General features: G+C 44.5%; 2 protein-coding genes across 4 annotated transcripts in view; one reads left to right on the top strand and one right to left on the bottom strand.

Moving 5' to 3' along the window:
* Nucleotides 1-17075, top strand: part of LGALS8 (galectin 8) — a 30538-nt gene extending 13463 nt beyond the window's left edge. Inside the window, exons 3-11 of one of the 3 annotated variants that reach the window (XM_082645526.1) lie at nt 7113-7201; nt 8113-8323; nt 9257-9376; nt 10197-10253; nt 11033-11059; nt 11181-11289; nt 11746-11866; nt 12602-12767; nt 15786-17075. In XM_082645526.1, coding sequence (XP_082501652.1) covers nt 7113-7201; nt 8113-8323; nt 9257-9376; nt 10197-10253; nt 11033-11059; nt 11181-11289; nt 11746-11866; nt 12602-12767; nt 15786-15935 — 1050 coding nt within the window. In that variant the 3' untranslated portion in view covers nt 15936-17075. The remainder of the gene's footprint in view (nt 1-7112; nt 7202-8112; nt 8324-9256; nt 9377-10196; nt 10254-11032; nt 11060-11180; nt 11290-11745; nt 11867-12601; nt 12768-15785) is intronic. The other 2 variants (XM_082645524.1, XM_082645525.1) reach the window with 2 other exon arrangements.
* A 138-nt stretch (nt 17076-17213) lies between these two features.
* The window catches only part of HEATR1 (HEAT repeat containing 1), a 50387-nt gene continuing 44904 nt past the window's right edge, over nt 17214-22696 (bottom strand). Inside the window, exons 42-45 of the mRNA XM_082645514.1 lie at nt 22360-22514; nt 21660-21818; nt 19903-20011; nt 17214-18929 (exon numbers count right to left, since the gene is read on the bottom strand). Coding sequence (XP_082501640.1) covers nt 18841-18929; nt 19903-20011; nt 21660-21818; nt 22360-22514 — 512 coding nt within the window. The 3' untranslated portion in view covers nt 17214-18840. The remainder of the gene's footprint in view (nt 18930-19902; nt 20012-21659; nt 21819-22359; nt 22515-22696) is intronic.

Genomic DNA, 22696 nt, shown 5'->3' with positions numbered 1-22696 from the left:
GTCTTTTTCCTGATCTTAGTGGAAATGGTTTCAGTTTTTCACCATTGAGGATGATGTTGGCTGTGGGTTTGTCATATATGGCCTTTATTATGTTGAGGAAAGTTCCCTCCCTCTATGCCTACTTTCTGGAGGGTTTGAATCATAAATGGGTGTTGAATTTTGTCGAAAGCTTTTTCTGCATTGATGGAGATGATCATATGGTTTATTTCCTTCAATTTCTTAATATGGTGTATCACATTGATTGATTTGTGTATATTGAAGAATCCTTGCATTCCTGGAATATACCCCACTTGATCATGGTGTATGATCCTTTTAATATGCTGTTGGATTCTGTTTTCTAGTATTTTGTTGAGGATTTTTGCATCTACGTTCATCAGTGATATTGGCCTGTAGTTTTCTTTCTTTGTGACATCTTTGTCTGGTTTTGGTATCAGGGTGATGGTGGCCTTGTAGAATGAGTTTGGGAGTGTTCCTCCCTCTGCTATATTTTGGAAGAGTTTGAGAAGGATAGATGTTAGCTCTTCTCTAAATGGTTGATAGAATTCGCCTGTGAAGCCATCTGGTCCTGGGCTTTTGTTTGATGGAAGATTTTTAATCACAGTTTCAATTTCAGTGCTTGTGATTGGTCTGTTCATATTATCTATTTCTTCCTGGTTCAGTCTCGGCAGGTTGTGAATTTCTAAGAATTTGTCCATTTCTTCCTGCTTGTATCCTACCGTCCATTTTATTGGCATAGAGTTGCTTGTAGTAATCTCTCATGATCCTTTTCATTCCTGCACTGTCAGTTGTTTCTTCTCCTTTTTCATTTGTAATTCTGTTGATTTGAGTCTTCTCCCTTTTTTCTTGATGAGTCTGGCTAATGGTTTATCAATTTTGTTTATCTTCTCAAAGAACCAGCTTTTAGTTTTATTGATCTTTGCTATCGTTTCCTTCATTTCTTTTTCATTTATTTCTGATCTGATCTCTATGATTTCTTTCCTTCTGCTAACTTTGGGGTTTTTTCCTTCTTCTTTCTCTAATTGCTTTAGGTGCAAGTTCAGGTTGTTTATTTGTTTCTTAAGGTAGGATTGTATTGCTATAAACTTCCCTCTTCGAACTGCTTTTGCTGCATCCCATAGGTTTTGGTTCGTCGTGTCTCCATCGTCATTTGTTTCTAGGTATTTTATTTCCTCTTTGATTTCTTCAGTGATCGCTTGGTTATTAAGTAGTGTATTGTTTAGCCTACATGTGTTTGTATTTTTTACAGATCTTTTCCTGTAATTGATATCTAGTCTCATAGCATTGTGGTCAGAAAAGATACTTGATACGATTTCAGTTTTCTTAAATTTACCAAGGCTTGATTTGTGACCCAAGATATGATCTATCCTGGAGAATGTTGCATCAGCACTTGAGAAGAATGTGTATTCTGTTGTTTTTGGATGGAATGTCCTATAAATATCAATTAAGTCCATCTTGTTTAATGTATCATTTAAAGCTTGTGTTTCCTTATTTATTTTCATTTTGGATGATCTGTCCATTGGTGAAAGTGGGGTGTTAAAGTCCCCTACTATGAGTGTGTTACTGTTGATTTCCCCTTTTATGGCTGTTAGTATTTGCCTTATGTATTGAGGTGCTCCTATGTTGGGTGCATAAATATTTACAATTGTTATATCATCTTCTTGGATCGATCCCTTTATCATTATGTAGTGTCCTTCTTTGTCTCTTGTAATAGTCTTTATTTTAAAGTCTATTTTGTCTGATATGAGAATTGCTACTTCAGCTTTCTTTTGGTTTCCATTTGCATGGAATATCTTTTTCCATCCCCTCACTTTCAGTCTGTATGTGTCCCTAGGTCTGAAGTGGGTCTCTTGTAGACAGCATATATAGAGGTCTTGTTTTTGTATCCATTCAGCGAGTCTGTGTCTTTTGGTGGGAGCATTTAATCCATTTACATTTAAGGTAATTATCGATATGTATGTTCCTATTCCCATTGTCTTAATTGTTTTGGGTTTGTTATTGTAGGTCTTTTTCTCCTCTTGTGTTTCCTGCCTAGAGAAGTTTCTTTCGCATTTGTTGTAAAGCTGGTTTGGTGGTGCTGAACTCTCTCAGCTTTTGCTTGTCTGTAAAGGTTTTAATTTCTCCATGAAACCTGAATGAGATCCTTGCTGGGTAGAGTAATCTTGGTTGTAGGTTTTTCTCCTTCATCACTTTAAATATGTCCTGCCACTCCCTTCTGGCTTGCAGAGTTTCTGCTGAAAGATCAGCTGTTAACCTTATGGGGATTCCCTTGTGTGTTATTTGTTGTTTTTTCCTTGCTGCTTTTAATATGTTTTCTTTGTATTTTATTTTTGATAGTTTGATTAATATGTGTCTTGCCGTGTTTCTCCTTGGATTTATCCTGTATAGGACTCTCTGCTTCCTGGACTTGATTAACTATTTCCTTTCCCATATTAGGGAAGTTTTCAACTATAATCTCTTCAAATATTTTCTCAGTCCCTTTCTTTTTCTCTTCTTCTTCTGGGACCCCTATAATTCGAATGTTGGTGCGTTTAAGGTTGTCCCAGAGGTCTGTGAGACTGTCCTCAGTTCTTTTTATTCTTTTTTCTTTCTTCTGCTCTGCAGTAGTTATTTCCACTATTTTATCTTCCAGGTCACTTATCCGTTCTTCTGCCTCAGTTATTCTGCTATTGATCCCTTCTAGAGAATTTTTAATTTCATTTATTGTGTTGTTCATCATTGTTTGTTTGCTCTTTAGTTCTTCTAGGTCCTTGTTAAACATTTCTTGTATTTTCTCTATTCTATTTCCAAGATTTTGGATCATCTTTACTATCATTATTGTGAATTCTTTTTCAGGTAGACTGCCTATTTCCTCTTCATTTATTAGGTCTGGTGGATTTTTACCTTGCTCCTTCATCTGCTGTGTGTTTTTCTGTCTTCTCATTTTGCTTATGTTACTGTGTTTGGGGTCTCCTTTTTGCAGGCTGCAGGTTCGTAGTTCCCGTTGTTTTTGGTGTCTGTCCCAAGTGGCTTAGGTTGGTTCAGTGGGTTGTGTAGGCTTCCTGGTGGAGGGAACTAGTGCCTGTGTTCTGGTGGATGAGGCTGGTTCTTGTCTTTCTGGTGGGCAGGTCCACGTGTGGTGTTGTGTTTTGGGATGTCTGTGGCCTTATTATGATTTTAGGCAGCCTCTCTGCTAATGGATGGAGCTGTGTTCCTGTCTTGCTAGTTGTTTGGCATAGGGTGTCCAGCACTGTAGCTTGCCGGTCATTGAGCGAAGCTGGGTCTTGGCGTTGAGACGGAGATCTCTGGGAGATTTTCGCTGTTTGATATTACGTGGAGCTGGGAAACCTTGTGGACCAGTGTCCTGAATTTGGCTCTCCTACCTCAGAGGCACAGCACTGACTCCTGGCTGCAGCGCCAAGCGCCTGTCATCCACGTGGCTTAGAATAAAAGGGAGAAAAAATAGGAAGAAAGAAAGAGGATAAAATAAAGTTATTAAAATAAAAAATAATTATTAAGAAAATTTTTAAGTAAAAAACAAAAAAATGGACGGATAGAACCCTAGCACAAATGGTGAAAGCAAAAGCTGTACAGACAAAATCACACACAGAAGCATACACATACACACTCACAAAAAGAGAAAAAGGGGAAAAGATAATATATCTTTGCTCCCAAAGTCCACCTCCTCAATTTGGGATGATTTGTTGTCTGTTCAGGTATTCCACAGATGCAGGGCACATCAAGTTGATTGTGGAGATTTAATCTGCTGCTCCTGAGGCTGCTGAGAGAAATATCCCTTTCTCTTCTTTTTCGCACAGCTCCCAGGGTTCAGCTTTGGATTTGGACCTTCCTCTGCGTGTAGGTCGCCTGAGGGCATCTGTTCGTCACTCACACAGGACGGGGTTAAAGGAACAGCTGCTTCGGGGGCTCTGGCTCACTCAGGCCAGGGGAAGGGAGGGGTACAGATGTGGGGCGAGCCTGTGGCGGCAGAGGCCAGTGTGATGTTGCACCAGCCTGAGGCGCGCCGTGCGTTCTCCCGGGGAAGTTGTCCCTGGATCGCGTGACCCTGGCAGTGGCGGGCTGCACATGCTCCTGGGAAGGGCCGTGTGGATAGTGACCTGTGCTTGCTCACAGGCTTCTTGGTGGTTGCAGCAGCAGCCTTAGCGTCCCATGCCCGTCTCGGGGGTCCACGCTGATAGCCGCGGCTCACGCCCGTCTCTGGAGCTCCTTTATGCAGCGCTTATAATCCCTTCTCCTGGCGCACCAGGAAACAAAGAGGGAAGAAAAAGTCTCTTGCCTCTTCGGCATCTCCAGACCTTTTCCCGGACTCCCTCCCGGCTAGCTGTGGTGCACTAGCCCCCTTCAGGCTGTGTTCACGCTGCCAACCCCAGTCCTCTCCCTGGGATCCGACCTCCGAAGCTGGAGCCTCAGCTCCCAGGCCCTGCTCGCCCCGGCGGGTGAGCAGAGAAGCCTCTCGGGCTGGTGAGTGCTGGTCGGCACCGATCCTCTGTGCGGGAATCTCTCCGCTTTGCCCTCCGCTCCCCTGTTGCTGTGCTCTCCTCCGCGGCTCCGAGGCTCCCCGCTCCACCACCCGCAGTCTCCGCCCGTGAAGGGGCTCCTAGTGTGTGGAAACCTTTCCTTCTTCACAGCTCCCTCCCACTGGTGCAGGTCCCGTCCCTATTCTTTTGTCTCTGTTTTTTCTTTTTTCTTTTGCCCTACCCAGGTACCTGGAGAGTTTCTTGCCTTTTGGGAGGTCTGAGGTCTTCTGCCAGCGTTCAGTAGGTGTTCTGTAGGAGCAGTTCCACATGTAGATGTATTTCTGATGTATCTGTGGGGAGGAAGGTGATCTCTGCGTCTTACTCTTCCACCATCTTGAAGGTCCCTTTTGGCTTATTTCTTTACAGTGTTTTCTGTTTCCCTTTTAATGTTTATTATTAACTTGGTTAAGACCATACTGTATGGGGTTTTGTAGGCCACTTTCTCACCGATAATTATATCACTGACATTTTTGTGTTATTAAATAATCTGCATAAATACAAGTTGAACATATAAAAAAATCTGAAGTTACAAAAACTGTTCTCATTTTATTAAGAGATTTACAAAATGGAACATGCTATTTATTCTTGGGCTGTGGCCAAGAGGAGTAATTGCTTCCACATTCTCTATACACAAAAACCATCCACTCTGAGGTGCAGCTGTAGCCGTGCTCTATACATCTGTTATGTTTTTCGTTTTCTGGTCTGATAAGCTCTGTTCATGTCCCCCATGCTGCCCTCAGCAGTTGCCGTGACAGAAGATGACAACTGGATTTGGTGATTTCTTGTCTTATTGCTTAAGGCAGCAGCACTCCATTCAGCAGCCACTTAGTTGCTGCTCCTTTGCACATGTGAGGCCTACATGTGAGGCCTGCCAGAGCCCAGTTTCTGGGCTGGTGAGAGCTCATTCATTCACCAAGTGATTATTGATCATCTCTTGACCTCTGTCCTGGGGGTGGAAAGGTGATGACCCAGTCCTGCCCCATGCAGCTCGCAGTGTAGGCATATGTTTGCAAATGAACAGAGTACAGTGCTGTGATTGACCCTCAGAGGGCGGCTAACTCAGTTGGCCCAGGGAGTCTGAGCAAGGCTCCACAGAGGATATTGTGCTTGAGCTGAGATTTTCAGCCGATGAGCCACTGATTTACAACTACTTTTATACGACCTCTCTTATTTCTTTCTTCTTGACAATCAGAGCTACCTTGGATCAATTTTAGCATAGATGTAACCCGGGTGAGCTTGGTATAAGGCATGCTGGTGTCTGGCCTGCTTGGTGCGGTCAGAGGCTCCCAGGGGGAAGAGGGAGGTGGTTGTGGTGCAGGAGATGCAGCCACATAGCCAGTGGCCTGGGAGGATGGTGGAGCACCTGGGAGGATGGTGGAGCACCTAGGGGAGGGTGGAGCACCTGGGAGGATGGTGGAGCATCTGGGGGAGGGTGGAGCATCTGGGGGAGGGGAGTGACAAGATCTGATCATGTCAGGCCCCAGACAAAGAGGCTGGCTTCCAGGTGAGAAGGGGGGAGGGGGAGACCCGAATCCTGTGTGGGACCACCAGTCGGGGCCCAGGCCTGCACCCTGGACCAGGCAGGGTATGGAGGTGCTGTGTCTTGAGAGATCCACAGGCACCCATAGCGCGTCCTTCAGATCATGCAGGTCTCTGGTTCCTGGCAGTGCCCTGTGGGGTGCAGCCTGGAAGCCCAGCGGGGAAGGCGAGGCACGCAACCACAGTTGCAGCAGAGTGGCGGAATTTGGAGCACCCTCTACAGGCAGTAAGTGCTTGTCATTATCTCTGTCAGCACTGGCCTAGGGCCTGGTCTCTTCTGGATCCTGCTGTTGGGGTCAGTGGAACTTCAGGAAAGACGGAGGGGTGGGGCATGGCATTTCCCAGAACCCTCAGCCACATAAAAAGTGCTGTGAATAGTATGTGTCTTTTCCTAAAGAACTCAGAGTGGTGTGCAGGTGTTGCAAGTCTCCTAGCCATGTTGTTTTGGTGTAGCTGTTTGAATGGTGAGGAGGACCTGGAAAATGCTAGGGTCTGAGCAGACTTGTGTGCAGCCTTTTTTTTTTTTTAAATTTTTATTGGAGTATAGTTGCTTTACAATGTTGTGTTAGTTTCTGCTGTACAGCAAAGTGAATCAGTTATACATATACATATATCTCCTCCTTTTTGGATTTCCTTCCCATTTAGGTCACCACAGAGCACTGAGTAGAATTCCCTGTGCTATACAGTAGGTTCTCATTAGTTATCTATTTTATACAGAGTAGTGTATATGTGTCAATCCCCTCGTCCCAATTCATCCCACCCCCACTTTCCCCCTGGTATCCATATGTCTGTTCTCTACGTCTGTGTCTCTATTTCTGCTTTGCAAATGAGTTCATCTGTATCGTTTTTCTAGATTCCACATATAAGCGATACTATACATTTGTTTTTCTCTTTCTGACTTACTTCACTCTGTATGACACTCTCTAGGTCTAGCCACGTCTCTGCAAATGGCACAGTTTTGTTCCTTTTTATGGCTGAGTAATATTTATGTGCAGCCTTTAAGAATGTAGTCTTTTGATTTTGTAAATGAACATTTGTTAAAAATTATTTTTTTCCTAGATAATCCCCTATGTTGGGACCATTTCTGAGCAGCTGGAGCCTGGAACTTTGATTGTACTACGTGGGCATGTTCCTAGTGACTCAGACAGGTAAAGTCATTCTGTTAGATGAGAAAAGAACAAGAATAAACTCATTGTGATTGTGGGACAACAAAAAATCATGAGGGAGAGACCATTTGGATACTTGGAGGCCTGATTTTGCTTTTATAGCAGCCCTGGCCAAGGTGCTGAGGAAATTGGAATGAAAAACTGAAATACAGGTTATTTGGATTTTTTGTTGCTATAAGTCTGATTTTAGTATAAAGAATTAGAGATACGGTTAATGAAGGGAATTGTGGTCAGATGACAGGGACACAGTCTAGTTACAGTGTCCCACACCATCTCTTAAGACCTGTTCTGGGTGGTTTTATCTAATGCTTGCTTTGGGTAAAGTCTGGACGAGGCTGTATCAGCTAGAGTTGGGCTTGGCTCTATGTGGTGGATGCCGGGAACAACAGTGGTTTAAATAAGATGTGAACGTGACATCTAAAGGGGACAGTCCAGAGGGCTGAAGGGCATGCCAGCGAGCTGCTGGAGGAGTGGGCCTCTTCACGCTCTCACCCTGCCATCCCAGGGTGAGGTCCTCTTTCTCACGGTTCCTGGAAGCTAGGACTCTGGTCCTCACGTTGTGTTTGGGTAGCTGCCTGGGACCATGTGCTATTTGGGGGGAAGGGGTGGGGGGTGGACAGAAGGCAGATGCCAACTGACTTTTGAGACCGTTTCCAGGAGTTTTCCTTGCACACTTCACTTCTACCCCATCGGCAGAGCTTGGGGCACCTGGGTGAACCCACCTGCGGGGGGACTGGGCAATGTGGGTGCTTGTGGTGGACTGCCACCAAAAGCATGTGAGTGAACAGAGGATCCGTCAGCTGTCACTCGGCCTGGGTTTCTGCGCTGCCGGGCCTGTGAGGCCGCCTTCCTTCCTGAGTCCTCACGTGGCCTGTGTTTCTTCCCCTCCTCAGGTTCCAGGTGGACTTACAGTGTGGCAGCAGCGTGCAACCTCGAGCAGACGTGGCCTTTCATTTCAATCCACGGTTCAGAAGGGCCAACTGCGTTGTCTGCAACACTCTGAAAAATGAGAAGTGGGGCTGGGAAGAGATCACCTATGACACGCCTTTCAAGAAAGAAAAGTCTTTTGAGATCGTGATCATGGTGCTGAAAGACAAATTCCAGGCAGGTTTTGGAGAACGGGTTAGATCCTCATTCGTGAGAATAAGCACAAGGGAAGCTTTTCACATGAGTGAACTCACCCTTGCATGTCCTAAATCCAGAGGAAGAGTTTGCCTTTATCATGTTCCTCTAGAGGAGGGCCCAGCGGGGACCTTGCTGTGAGGCGGGCACAGCCAGCGTCCCTGCCAGGGTCGCCGTGCCGATGGAGGGTGGGGCCAGCGCAGCCGGCTTCTGTTAGCTCATTGCACCTTGCAGGGCTGAGCTTCCTTCTGACCTGGCACAGCCTTACACTCAGGATGGGAAAGTAACCCCGGGCAGCAGGACCAGCAGGGTGGAGGAGTCTGAACTGACAGACAGATGGGATCCTGGCACAGGAGTCGGGGTTTGTAAAGTTGCATCCTGCCGCGGCCTAGTCGCGTAGGATCTTGAGATCCTAGACCCAGAGGAGCTCGTAGCAACCCTGCTGCGTGTCGTCAGTGCTCCCACTGCTTCCTTGGGTGTGTGTGGTCCTGGAGGCGCCTCCACCCCCTGGCCCGCGAGCCTGCAGAGGACTTGATGGCTCAGGTGGAGACTCCCCACCTGAGGTGCAGACCCCACTGACCCTCAGAGCCTGCTCCCACCAGCACTTCTCCCCTAAACCTCCTCTCTCCCCTCATCCCTCCTCTGGCCATTGGAGTACTTGGGTCTGTATCGTTCTTTTTAATGCTTGTCCGTGCTCTTGAGCTTTGGTTTTTTCCTGTTTCTTTTGCCTGCCAATGGGATTTTCAGCTCCTTGAGATCAGAGACTGTACTGTGTTCGGCGTGTCTTCCCGACACTCCTACAAGTACTGACATCTGGCGGGAGAGGGAGGCGCCCCGTGCACTGGTACCCACTAAAATGCATTTATTAACTGTTTTATTCGGCGGGGGGGGGGGCTGTCTTCTGTGTTTGTCCAGGTGGCTGTCAATGGAAAACATACCCTGATCTACGCCCACAGGATCAGCCTAGAGAAGATTGACACCCTGGGCATTTATGGCAAAGTTATCATTCACTCTGTGGGTTTCAGCTTCAGCTCGGTCAGTGCCCTTCCATTGGGGGCGGCAGGGGGTCTTTGGTGATGTTTTCTTGAAAACTGTGTAAATATGTCCCTTGTTAGTGTGTTAATTTCTTGGAAGTAAATCTTTCAGACTAGTAGGATGCTAATCATTGACCAGGGCTTGCTTGTCCGTAGGATCTCAAACCTAGCATGGTTCCAACAAAAACCCAAAACAGCAACAACAAAACAAACGGCCTTTACAGCTGGAGAGGGGCTGTTTCCTTGATACACGAGCATAGTGGAGCAGTTCGCTAGGATTGTTTCCTAGAAGCGGGACGTCAAAGGGTACCTGCATTTTAAGTTAGGGTTGAAATTGCTAACCTGCCCTCCAAAGAGAGTGAAACAAAGTAGTCTCAAGATCTGTATTCATTTGCTCACATTTTTTTTTTTTTTTTTTTTTTTTTTGCGGTACGCGGGCCTCTCACTGCTGCGGCCTCTCCCATTGCGGAGCACAGGCTCCGGAGGCGCAGGCCCAGCAGCCATGGCTCACGGGACCAGCCGCTCCGCGGCATGTGGGATCTTCCTGGACCGGGGCACGAACCTGCGTCCCCTGCATTGGCAGGCGGACTCTCAACCACTGTGCCACCAGGGAAGCCCCTGCACATTCTTCTTGACATTAGGTCTGATTTCAACATTTGCCAGCTTGATAGAGGGGAGAAGGATGCTAATGTTCATGCATTTTTGGATCATAATTTTCTGTCATATTTTCATGTTTAATACCATTTATAATTTTTTTGATATGTCAAGGTTATATTTAGAATTCTGATGGATGTTAAATATTAATCTGAACTTTTCTTCAGGATTTAAGAAGTAGCCAAGCATCTACTCTGGAATGGACAGAGATAAGTGAAGAAAATGTAAATATTAAATCTCTTCATGAACCACCAGTTTAAAAATATTTTTTTAGTTGCCATGTAAATTAGGTGGCAGACAGGCTGAGTTTAAAAAAAAACATTTTTAATATGAAAACTAAAGTTTTTAGTAATTAATAGGCTGGAAGTAATCGTTTGAAAATTGAGGCATATACTTCAGGGTGCCAGGTGCTGTTAAGTTTTGCTGTTTAGACTCTCAGTGGATCTGACCACTACCCACCAATCTTCTGTACAAAGAACTCTCTGAACTGCTGAATAGGGCTGTCAGGAGGTGTTTATAAATAGTGAGCATGGCCAGTGCATGGGCAAATGAACTTCCACGTGTATCTTCTCCCCCTGTGGAAACAACTGCGGTTCAGACATTTTTTGCTATTATTAGTGTGGAGAAAGTGAGGCCTTACTGATCTCAGCACGTTCCTAGACAGACTAGAATCTCAGCATTTGGGGAGCACCCTGGGAAGAACAAGGAAAATGTGTTTGAAGCCCACATGTGGCCTTTGGGAAATGCTCAGCTTGTGGTGGAGGTTATAGGATTCAGATGAACAGGACAGTCAGTCTGTTCCCAGCCTAAGTGGCACTCTGCAGCTCCAAAGCACTCGGTCAGAAAGCACTGGCCACCTGCATGTCCCCCCCCCTCCCCGGAGTGGAGCAGGCACTACCGGCCCAGGCTCTGGGTGGTACAGCCAGTAAGATCCAACTGCTCATGTTATAAAATGTGTTTCTTCCCTGTCAAACGTCTTTATTTTGTCTTTCTCTTCCAATAGGTACAAAAGTCTGGCGTGTCACAGTTTGTAAGTATTTCTGCTATAACATGTGGAATCTTTTATAAGATTGCCCAGGAAATGAATAGTTGAAGCCTTGGAAGACAGGTTCATTCATTCCATACCTTATTGCAGAACTGTTTCCCTACAGCCTAGTAATAGAGACATTTCTAAAATTGTCCCCAGAACTGTCTACACCAAGAGCAAAGGTTCGCCAGCCAATCATACTTTGACTTGCTCCAAAATACTACCTACCGTTTGTCAAAGGTTTGAAGAGCCAAAATTTTCTTAATTCTAACAAGTTAAGTGTTAGCTGATATGTGTAACCGCTACCCTCAGTACAAGCCCAAAGCAGCCACTCTGTGTTTGCACTGGTGTCCTGGATGGCTATCAGTCAACCGGACGTCAGGTCCCTGAGCCATTAGTGTGTGTTTCTGTAACTCCCCCTACCTTAGCCGCTTCCCCTCCAGGCTGAAGGCAGCGCACGCTTCAGGCCAGCCGAGGTGACTTTCTCAGAGGGCATTTCACTCAGGCAGAGGATGTCAGGTCCCTCCCCACATCCATTCATTTCATTGTCTGAAAAATGGAGTGTTTGCTGTGAGCCAGGGACCCAGCTGGGATCAAGGCAGACTTGGTCTGTCCCTTCATGGGGTTCACGGCCTTTAAACATTTCCCAGTGTCTTTTGGCAGTTTTCCCTCAAGATCCCTTTTTGCAGGCTTCCTGATGCTAACTGGGGTTTCTTTGCAGACTCTGCCATTCGTAGCGAGGTTGAGCTCCTCAATGGGCCCTGGACGGACTGTCGTCATAAAAGGAGAAGTAAATTCAAACGCCAAAGGGTCAGTATCAGTAAGTGGCCGTAATAATGCAGCAGCTGCTGTGTGTCTCTCTTACAGCTGTAACCCTGTCAACAATCTCGTGAGGTGTAAGTCGGGCTAATGTCATAAGCTTCATTTGAAAAGTGAGACTGTTAAAGCCAGAGGAAGTTGGACTGCTGACAAGTAGTTGGTGGCACCTAGGCTTTTTGTGGCCAGACAGGAGGGTGGCATTTTTGTCCACGAGGCCCACCCTTGTAGAACTGCAGGGCAGCTCTGTGAGAGCAGATCACTTTTATTAGGGCTCGTTCCTCTTGCCATGGGTCTTGTAAGATTCCTGCTTTTAGAACCTTTTCCACAGGTGTTCAGAGTTCTGAAAGCTTGAAATGAGAGCTATTTCCTAGCAAGTAGTACACTTTGAAGAAGAACAGGGCACTTGTAAATGCTGAAAGACTTCCTGCTTGGAAGGACCCTATTCTTGAAGCAGACGTGATCCTTTGGGTCACTTGCTCTAACCGTTTAATTTCTTCCTGTAGCCTTAAACGTGGATTTTAAAGTTCTTCGTATTTTTATTTTGCAAATAACATACTTATACCAACAGTATGCTGACTCGGAATTTTAAATGTCACCTCATCGGCATTCCTGGGTCCTTGTGTGTACATGTTTTGTGTAACCAGTTTAATTCTGATTGTTAAAATTGCAGAAACTGGACTCCTCTCTTCTACTTGGCTAATTAGTTTTTTTAAATTCTCTCAAAAGCTTTGCTGTTGATCTACTATCAGGAAAATCCAAGGATATTGCTCTCCACCTGAACCCACGCCTGAATGTTAAAGCATTTGTAAGAAATTCTTTTCTTCAGGAGTCCTGGGGAGAAGAAGAGAGAAATATTACCTGTTTCCCTTTTAGTCCTGGGATGTACTTTGAGGTGAGATGATTATCTTTTTTGAAAATAGGACAGGAAAAAGAATCCTGCGGGCAGGGGTAAGATGCAAGATAAATGGTCCATTTAAATCGAGTCCAACTTAATATGTGGCAATTGTGTGTGGCTTTTGTTTATTTGGAGATTTTGAATGCCGTCTTTTATAACGCAGATGATCAGCATAAACGGCCAAGCCAGTCGAGTGCCATGTTATTTGCGTTGGAATTATCTGACGTTTGTTTTCATAATGACCATTTCTTTGTAGCCCTATATTAGTTAATAGGAATTTCAACAGGAACCTTGTCTCAGGGTGGGAGTAGCGTGTTTAATCCTAAGTAATCATGAGGAGGTAGGAGCCACGAGACTGCCGGTGCTATCCATCGTCTCGGTGACACACAGCTTAGGTGGCAGTACTCTCTTCCAGGCAGTCCTATTTGTATATATTCAAAGAAAGACACATTTAGACCACCGGGACTTGAAGGCATGTAGTCCTGAGCCCCCGGAGATGCAAATATTCTAACAGCCTCTCCCCAGATGTGCTTCTGGGTAGTCTCGCCACGTGGATGCTGCATGGTTGGCTGGGTGCCCTCACCAGCTTACGTGACTCACTGCTCATGTGGTCATTTAGGGTCACTGATTTCGGTCATGCTCCTCCAGCATTTTAAACTGTCACATGCTCTGGACCGTTGGAGCTCGCAAGACTCCTCAGAGTTGTTAGAAGCATGAACATCAGGCTGAATAGAAGGTGGTGATTTGGCATTAATATTTATTCATAAGTTCCTGTCTAATGCAGTGCCCTGGTTTGGGGAGTGACAGACAGGAGCGAGCTCATCATAGGTTCCCTGGAAGTGGTGGGTACTCGTTTGGAATTCAGAAGGAGGTGGGGGGGTAAAGGTAATCTGGGTTTTCCAGATTTGGGGGATGATACAGACAAGTCACTGGAGGTAGGAAGGGCAGCACAGGGGTTGCTGACCAGGCGGCAGTCGGGGTGTGAAGGGTGACGTGGGTTCACTGGAGGGAGAGGTGGCTGCTCCGGCAGGAAGCTGATCCTTGTGGTTGGTGACTGGAAACTCATGACCTGTTTTTTGACCTACTTGAGGCCCAAGTTTGGGACTACTGTATTAAAATAAAAGAGGAAAACAACACATTCTCTTAAATAATCTTTTCCTTTTGTTAGTTTTCTACTTCAGGAGGAAGAGTAGTTGTCCTCATGTTGGATCATTGTTGTCAATTTTTTTGTAGAGATAGCTTTTTTCCAATAGCTTTAAACTCCTGCCTTTTTAATAGGCTTTCATTTGAGATTCTCAGATCTTTGCATTAAAGCCATTGCTCTGCTTTTATTTTTCTTTTTTTTTTTTTTTTTTTTTTTGCGGTATGCGGGCCTCTCACTGTTGTGGCCTCTCCCGTTGCGGAGCACAGGCTCCGGATGCGCAGGCCCAGCGGCCGTGGCTCACGGGCCCAGCCGCTCTGCGGCATATGGGATCCTCCCAGACCGGGGCACGAACCCGTATCCCCTGCATCGGCAGGCGGACTCTCAACCACTGCGCCACCAGGGAGGCCCTGCTCTGCTTTTAAATAGTATCTTCTGTTCCTTGGCATTTCAGATTCACTTATTAGTTCCAGCTGGAATCGTTTAAAAAGTATCTTTCGGTTTTGTAATTTCATCTGTGAGCTCTTTATCAAATTCATGTTTTTAGGAGCTGTTCAGGTGGTTGAGGGATCTTGGTGTTCCACGTTTTCATGTATGTACTTTTCTTTTCTTTGTTTTGCAACAGTGTGTCCACTAGGCTGCCTGCCATTTCTCTTCCATTTGTAACATAAGGTGCTGGCTCTGCACTTGCTCTGACTTAGTCTAGAGAACTCTTTTCCCACTGCATCCGTCTAATGCCAGTTTGTTTTCCCTTCTGAGCATGAGGCTGTGTGTTTTGTGTTCTCTTGAGATTTTGTTAAACGTCTATCACCAAAGGTCCCTTCCACCTGGTTGAAACTGGGATTTCCACCATTGTTGTGGACATATAATCCCCAGTTATGGCTATTTTCCCCAGTTCTCTGTATAGCCCTGCCACCTTCATCTGTGTCAGTTATTGCTGTTATCCATGGAATTTCCCCCTCTTCCTAATCTCCCCCAGCAGCCATTTCCACTAGTCCTAGCAAAAGAAAAAGGACACTCAGTTGGCTGCTCTGCAGATCCAGATTTTGTGCCTCAGTCTGGCCTCCGGGGATGGAGGTGGGGAGTGCCGAGGAGAGCACAGTGTGGGTTCACCCAACTGGCCTGTGCAGTATGGGTGGGAAACAAATGGTAGTCAGTGGCCAGACTGGCACGGGGAACATGGTAGCAGAAGTAAGAGGTTTAGGTGTACGAGCGATTTAAAAGGATAGCAGTTAACTCTGAAGGGCTAACACCAGTGAGGACTCTGAACTGAATCTCTGCCAAAACTCACAGGTTCATAGAACACTGAGCTTTGAAGAGCTTTGGAGAAACAGACACGAGGTGCTGAGCTGGGATGGGAATCAGGGTCACCAAGCAGCTCTGCAATCCCTAGCAAGTGCCCTAAACTTCTGAGATTTCATATTGTCTTGAGTTGCCCAAGACCCTAGAGCTTGAGGCAGCAAAGTGAGGATCCAAGCCCCTTGGTTCCCAGCCTGTGACTGGGAACCAGCTCTTCTGTGAACGAGTGTCACAGTCAGCCATTTTCTCCTTCCCAAGTGCCGGCGAGGAGGGTGGCTTGCCACTTCCCCAGGAGCACGGGGCAGGAGAGTGCGCGTGCAGAGGACAGGAAGCCAGCAGGCCCTGGGGAGTGTGAGGGTCCAGGCACATGAGAGTCACTTCCCGGAGTGGGACAAGGCAGAAAGTGCCACTACAGATACACGTTAGTCAGGTCCTGGAAACTGCAGCAGGGAGTCAGCGGTGGCAGGCTGGGAGAGGAAACCAAATGGTTTACTTTTTGACACGCCTGTTCGTGTGCGGGAAGCAAACTCTTAAGCCCAGGGGCACCACTAATGTTGTGTATACTTTCCTTCCAGATGATAATTTATTGTGATGTTAGAGAATTCAAGGTTGCAGTAAATGGTGTACACAGCCTGGAGTACAGACACAGATTTAAAGACCTGAGTCATATCGACACGCTGCAAATCGACGGCGATATCCACTTACTGGAAGTAAGGAGCTGGTAGCTGACAGGTGTGCTACAAAAACTGAAATACAGATGACTTCTGTAACACTGCCCTTGTTAAAATGCATCTTACTCTCATGATATGGTTTATATATGTTGTTAAAATGAGCTGAAGTCCTACTGGGTGTCCTCAGTCCATGTCACGCAGTGAGGCTTCGTCAAGCAAAAAATGAGGACATTTGAGGCAACAGCAGCTTATAGCCATTATTATAATAGGCCTTTCTGCTCTCTCTCCTGCACCCTGGCCACCTCCTTTTTAAACCTACTTCACATTCAACAAGTGTTTACTAAGAGCCTGCTGTAACACAGTGGCCACCCTGCACGGAGCGCTTGTCTTTTGCCAGCACTGTGCTGGGAGCTGGGAGGACACAGTGGGGCACGTACGTTCCCTGTTCTGTTCAGCTCAGAACCTTCCGTGCTTTGCCACTGTGCCATTGTTTCTCCTCCATGCACTACATAAACTCACCAGGCACTTAGAAGAATTATTCTTTTAGATCATCACCTAAGGACACTATAGGCGACACCACTCTTCCTCCAGTGCTGCCCTTCATACCGAGTGTTTGATCGTATCCTGTAATTGAGAGGATTGATGTTGACCTACATCTGGCAGTTTTCTTTAGCATAATAGCTAGCTCTTCTAGCTGTAAGCATTACCAAATAATTATCATTATGAGGTCTGAACACAGCACAAGATAGAGGCAAAAAACAAAGCAGAACGAACAAAACCAAATGGTGCTGAAATTAACTTGATGTCAGTCTCCAGGCCACTGATCTTCTGTACCAGTAAATGCTTATTTTAGAATATTGGAATTTAGGGTGAGTCAGAGGTCTCCTCTGCACATACTCTATAGAAAGCTTAAGGTAGACGAGAGATGGATTCAATTTGTAAAATGTTTGCAGGTAACAAAGCAATGCCAAGATTAGACTTAATGACTGATTATAGAACAGGCCCTATCAGAAAGTAAAATACACCATCAGAGACCAGTGAAGTAGAGAGAGGCGGTGTGTGTCTGTTGCTTGTCCGCACGCAGACCAGCACTGCCTCTCCTCTTCTAAGACGACCCCATCACCGTTAGTGACTGAGATCAAAACGCTGTTCTCCCTTCAGTGATTAAAATCAAACCTGTATCAGCAAGTTAAACTGTTGTTGCATTTCTGTAATTTTTTGTTATTCTCTGAAGTGAGTTGGCAGAAGTTCTTTGTAGAATTCTTACAGGTCAGATCTTGTCACAGGGAATTTCAAAGCCTTGGGAGTGGGAAGGTAAAAAGCTAGATCAGTCAGATCATTTTATATTAAATCACTGGGCTGAATTCTGCCAGGATTTGGGAATATTTTCACAACAGCTTTTGGTTAGGTATTATCTGTATCCCTATAGTGGAAAAAATACTGTTACCAGTCTTACTTTTAAAAAGTACTCAGTGTAGAAACTTCTAGCACTTAATTCTTTTCCACCTTTTCATATTAATTTATTATGCTCAGTCTTGCCAAGCTAAAACAAACAAAAAAACACTGGTGGAGGAGAGGATGTTGGGAAAGCTGTAGAAGGCAAGAAGGGTCTAGTATCCCCCAAGGGGTTTTTTTCCTCTGGAAAAGAACATCAGAGGGCCTGGCAGATGGTGGAAACCGTGGACCACTTAGGAAAAAAGAAAAGCCCACTTACCTTGTTTCCTGTAAGTCTTAAACATAGTTCATTTTCATTTTATGTGGATGATACTAAAAAGTCAGACCATTTCTTTGACAGAATAAATACAAAATCTTAAGATTTTTTTTTGAAAAGACGCTATTAGCATTTATTAATGAATCCTGTTGAGATGTTTCATAAAGAGAAACACGCATTCCTAGCAAGCTCTGTCTCCAAACTGCAAATCAGCCTTTTGCTTGTCACAATTCCACACTAAGTAAGTTTCTGTATTAAATTAGATCAAGGGCTTTCAGACTTGATTTGAACACCAATGGAACAGTGCTTAGATGCCTTAAATTTAAAAAAGGGATAAATAAATAAATAAAATGCCTTAAACAAAATAAAGGCAGATTTGTTTACTTTTATTTGCGCCCTCACTTTGCAGCTTCACCATGACATAGTATAGAGAGATTAGAGAACTTCAAAGCTTTGAAAAAAAATCTGTTGTTTACTTTTTTCCTCATAAAAGTAATCCTTGTTTAACCACCAATAGAAATGTGAGCATTTCTAACCCTGAAGGGGCTCCTCCTTACCACCTGGTGTTTCTGAGCCCTCCTTATTTCTGGGAGCAGTCAGGTGTGGCTGTGTTATAAACAGCCTACTGCCTCCACCCCCCTGACCCCCAAAAGACTGAAGGATAAAGGAGAGACGATCACAGTCCAGAGTAGAAAATGCATTCCAGAACTACTCCCCTCCATGAGCACAAGCAAAAATTAAGACTGAAATGTCATCTACCCAAAATGAAAAGTAAAAGTCCAAATGGCTTTACAGTTGAAACCATTCTTGTTGGGTGCTGAATAACTCTCATTTTCTTGAAGTAAAGAGCTGCTTTGAGTGAAATCTCTGACACGGATACCACATACAAAAGATAGCCCTTTACCAGGAAAGTTAAGGCTTTACAGTCTAAATGGGGGTTAGCTTTGGGTGCTAAAATTAATCATGTATGTAATGGTAATAACATCACTCAGAAAAGACCATAATCGATGGTCTTAATTAAACAAACAGCAGTCTGTATAAAAATACCATGTATCATTTACTCTTTTTGTATATTCTGTACAACTGGCAGGAGAGGCTTATGTGGTAGCACAAACCAGGTGGGAATTTGTAAAGAAGTCCAAGTAGGTGTTAACGGCACCAAAAATAATATGGTCCTAAACACCCAAAATAAAAATATGAAAAATAAGTCTGACCTCTGAACAGTATGAAATACCAGAAACCAAGGTTTTAGAAGTAGCTCTGGAGCGGCTCTCCCAGGATAGTTTCCAGCTGCTGAACAGTCTTCTGGCACTGATGCTCCACCTCTTCACATTCATCTAAAAACAAAATAAAAATGAGTCAATCTTCCTGCCTCAGTTCTCAGAGCCTGGTTCTTCACATCTCGCATTCGCTGGCCATCAGTCAGAAGAGAGAAATGACGCACAGTACTGAGGCGGAAGCCATCCTGGAAACCCCTCCTCTGCCTTCCTCCTGCCTGCCTTCATTCCCTTCTTTCGGTCTAGGACTTGGGAAGCAGAATAAGACAGACCCCAAGAGAGTGGTGCACAAATGAAAATTCCAGATGCCTAGCGATGCCACTCTTTTTAGTAGTTCACACAGCCCCTCTCCAGGAGGGAGGAAACAAAGGTGCAGGCACCTGGTTTTGGATCAGCAGTGAATCGCTAACGTGAAGGCATCTGTCTGCTCGCCTCCATCACCCCGCTGATAAGCTGCACTGTTATTTCTTGGGCTGCGTGGTGGCACAGTGCTCGTTCTGCCGTTGGTCCAGAACTGCACAAACCTGGACTTAAACCCCAGTTCCACCTGTCACATATTTTTATCAGCTAGATTACTTAATCTCTTAAAGCCTCTAGTTTTTTCCTTTATAAAAGGGGGATAATGGCATATGCCTTGTGAGGATTAACGACATCATCCACATAGAGCACAGAGTAAGTGCTGGTCGTGAACAGGCAGCCACCCCACTGCAGCCTTAGTGGCACTGGATGTTTTGGTATAATAACCCTATTATCTGTGGAACAAAATATTCAATCATAGACATGCATGAGGTTAAAGAAAAACAGTATCATAGTTTGCACTGTCAGCAAAAAACACAGAAGTAAAGATAGTGAGATTATGCTATAAACAAACCTCAAATGACAATGAGGCAGCCCCTGCACCCCACTCAAACCAGGAGCTCAGCCTCTGCGTAGAGGGCTAGAGACACGAGCTCATCACAGGCTATCCAAATGTGCATTGGGCACATTCCCACAAAAGTTCACTCTAATTATTTCTTAATAGTTTGGGAATTACCTTCCATCAATTCAGCTAAGAAAGGAATGGATTCTGGTAATAAGACGATATAATTCTCTCTTAGTTTTTCAGCCAGTGCCAGCACCGTAATCAGAGCAGCAAATCGAACCTGAAAGGGATAAAAAAGGTGAAGAATAATTTTAAAAAAAACCACTAATATTCTTGTATTACTTTATGATCTAACTTGAGATGAGCTCCGAATTTTAAACTGTTAACCTCGCGTGAGTTTATTTCACTTTCTGGCCAACTTTCATCTTGGAATACCAGTTCGTTTAACAATTCGGGATCCGTCTATAATATGGGCAACCTTATAAATCAGCGCTTTTCAATCTGTGTTCTAGAACTACAAGCCTTTCATGTGAAATGTCTTTTTATAACATTTTTCTTAAAACAAACCAGTAAAAATGCCACCTGCAAATTCAAGTGTGTCATCAAGTGACTGCACTGGAGCAGCTGGTGATGCTGACCTGGCAGGACCGCGTCGCCGGCCACTGCAGGCAGGACTCCCATCCTCAGGACCCTGACGGGTCACCGTGTGGTTGTGTGAGGGGCCAGGCGCCGGTGGCCGCACCCTCACCTCAGCCTGACTAAAAAACACACTCATTGTGTCATAAATGTCCTAGTTTTGGAACTTAAAAGATTGGAGTGTTGCTCACATGACTTGTCTATGACAAGGAATGCATCAGTTGTTTGTTTTATTAGTGATTCACTTTGAAACAAAAGCTATGTTAGTCTTCTTTCTGGTTTTGGGTAATTCTGGTAAAGAATATTTGGATAGAGCAAAGTGAGTTGCTGAAAAAACATTTGTTACTGCCTATGTTCAATCAGGATTTTCTTGATATTGTACAATCAAAACAACATATTACAAAACAACAAATTTAATGCTGCAACTTTGTAAGATCCTACAATTTAAAACTTGGGGGTTCTCATCCATACATCTGTGAAGAAGAATTAGCATAAGAAGAAGAAAAATATATTTTGTTAATTGCATTTTACTTCCAAGATCTTTCAAGCCAATCTAGAAAAAGAAAACCTTGGGCACTTCGATCCTTTCATGTGTAAAAAGGAAACTGAACTAGAAAAAATTAAAGTAATAAAAACATTAATCTGGAAAAAAATAAATAAAAAATAAAATAAAATTTGGGGGTTCATCGAAATAGCCTCATTGTTTTCATTACTTCCTAATAAAGAAATGCTGTGAATTTCAACTAATTTATTAACAAAATTCTGCTTCAGTCTGTTTGATCCACTGAGGTTCTAATGTGATAATTAGCTTGAGGAATGGCGATTCATTGCTAGAACTTTGAAAACTTCCAAACTTCCACTCATCCTCCCCCCTATGTTAATGAGCATCAACCGCTAGCCCTTACCGTGCGTTACTCCACCAAGTCCTAAGCCTGAGATCGATACACAACAGGGATAATACTCTGCTGTAACTCAAAGGAATGTTCTGTAGACAAAGCATGCTGTCTCCGGGAGCACACTGACATTTAAATGGTGCATAAGAAACATGAGGAATTCAAGTCTTTTCAATATGTAAAAGTGTAAAGTATTTTAGTGCTCGTGTCTAGCACACCATGGGGGTGGGGGAGGACTGCCATTATTTACAAATGGCCTGTAAGTGAAAACCAAGTTTCTCAGGCTCAACCTTCTGCCTGACACAGCCGAACCCTGGTGCTAGAAGACACGCAGCAGTGCAGAACGGTGAGGCCCCAGGGAGAGCGCACAGCATCCCTGCTGGCACTGCGGCTCCTAACCTTGGGTGAGGAGTCCCTCATCTTCAGCAGGATCTGGTAGTTCAGTGGTTTCCAAAGCGAGTCGTCTGCCATGGCCACTGAGAACTGTGCAAGGCATGGGATCAGGTGCTTCGTCACCCGTTCCTGGAACTTCTCTTCTCCTCCAAGCCTGTTTTCCAGCTGTTGACAGTGAGACAAGGACTGAGCAACGGGTCTCACTGCTGTTTGAGAAAATACTCAATGTATATAGTACTTTACTACCCTTCCTGATACCAGCAGGCTCAAAAACCAAGGTGCTGTTTAGTCTCAAAAACCAGGTACTGTTTGCTCTCTCTCTCGAGAAAGAGAGCAAATTTACTACCTTATAAGAACTCAAATGGAATCACAGCCCTTAGCATCATCCCTGTCCCCCTGCAGAACCTGAGAGGAGGGCAGCCAGACCCTGACACATTCTCAATGAACCCAGTTTTTAAGAATTAAAAACTTAACTAATACACCTTACATCATATCTCTTATTTGAAAAAGTTTAAAACTCGGTAAATGCCACTACAAAGGTAAGTTATTTAATACATCCATGAAAAATGAGAAATAAATTTTGAAATAAAGATTTCATGAAAGGAAAAAAACACCAGCAAACTGTGGTTCTGGTTGATATAAACCCTGCAGGCATGTAACACTGATGCCTTCCTTATCTTTTAACAGAAGATGATTCACTGGTTACCTGATCCACCAGGGGCATCATCAAGGCTTCTGCTCTCTCTCTACTTAGAAAATGCTGGGTGTCAAAGAGGAAGATTTTATATAAACAGTTCAGAATAAACTGCAGTAGCAAGCAGCACTTTTCAGGGTCACTTTCAGAGTCAAAAAACGCTTCATCTGTAGATAGGGGAGAGAAAATAATGGAAACAAAAATAACAAAAAAAGCTGAATTTCACAATTTAATCTCCAATGTTTAACTTCAAATCGCTATTAATAGAACTATAACCAGAAGGTTATTTCTAAAATGATCTAGAAATCACAATCAGGATGAAGGCAGAGCACAAATTAAATGGACGGTC

The sequence above is a fragment of the Mesoplodon mirus genome (genome assembly GCF_964341445.2).
Source record: "Mesoplodon mirus genome assembly, chromosome: 2".
NCBI lineage: Eukaryota > Metazoa > Chordata > Mammalia > Artiodactyla > Ziphiidae > Mesoplodon > Mesoplodon mirus.
This window is presented reverse-complemented; position numbering and strand designations above follow the sequence as displayed.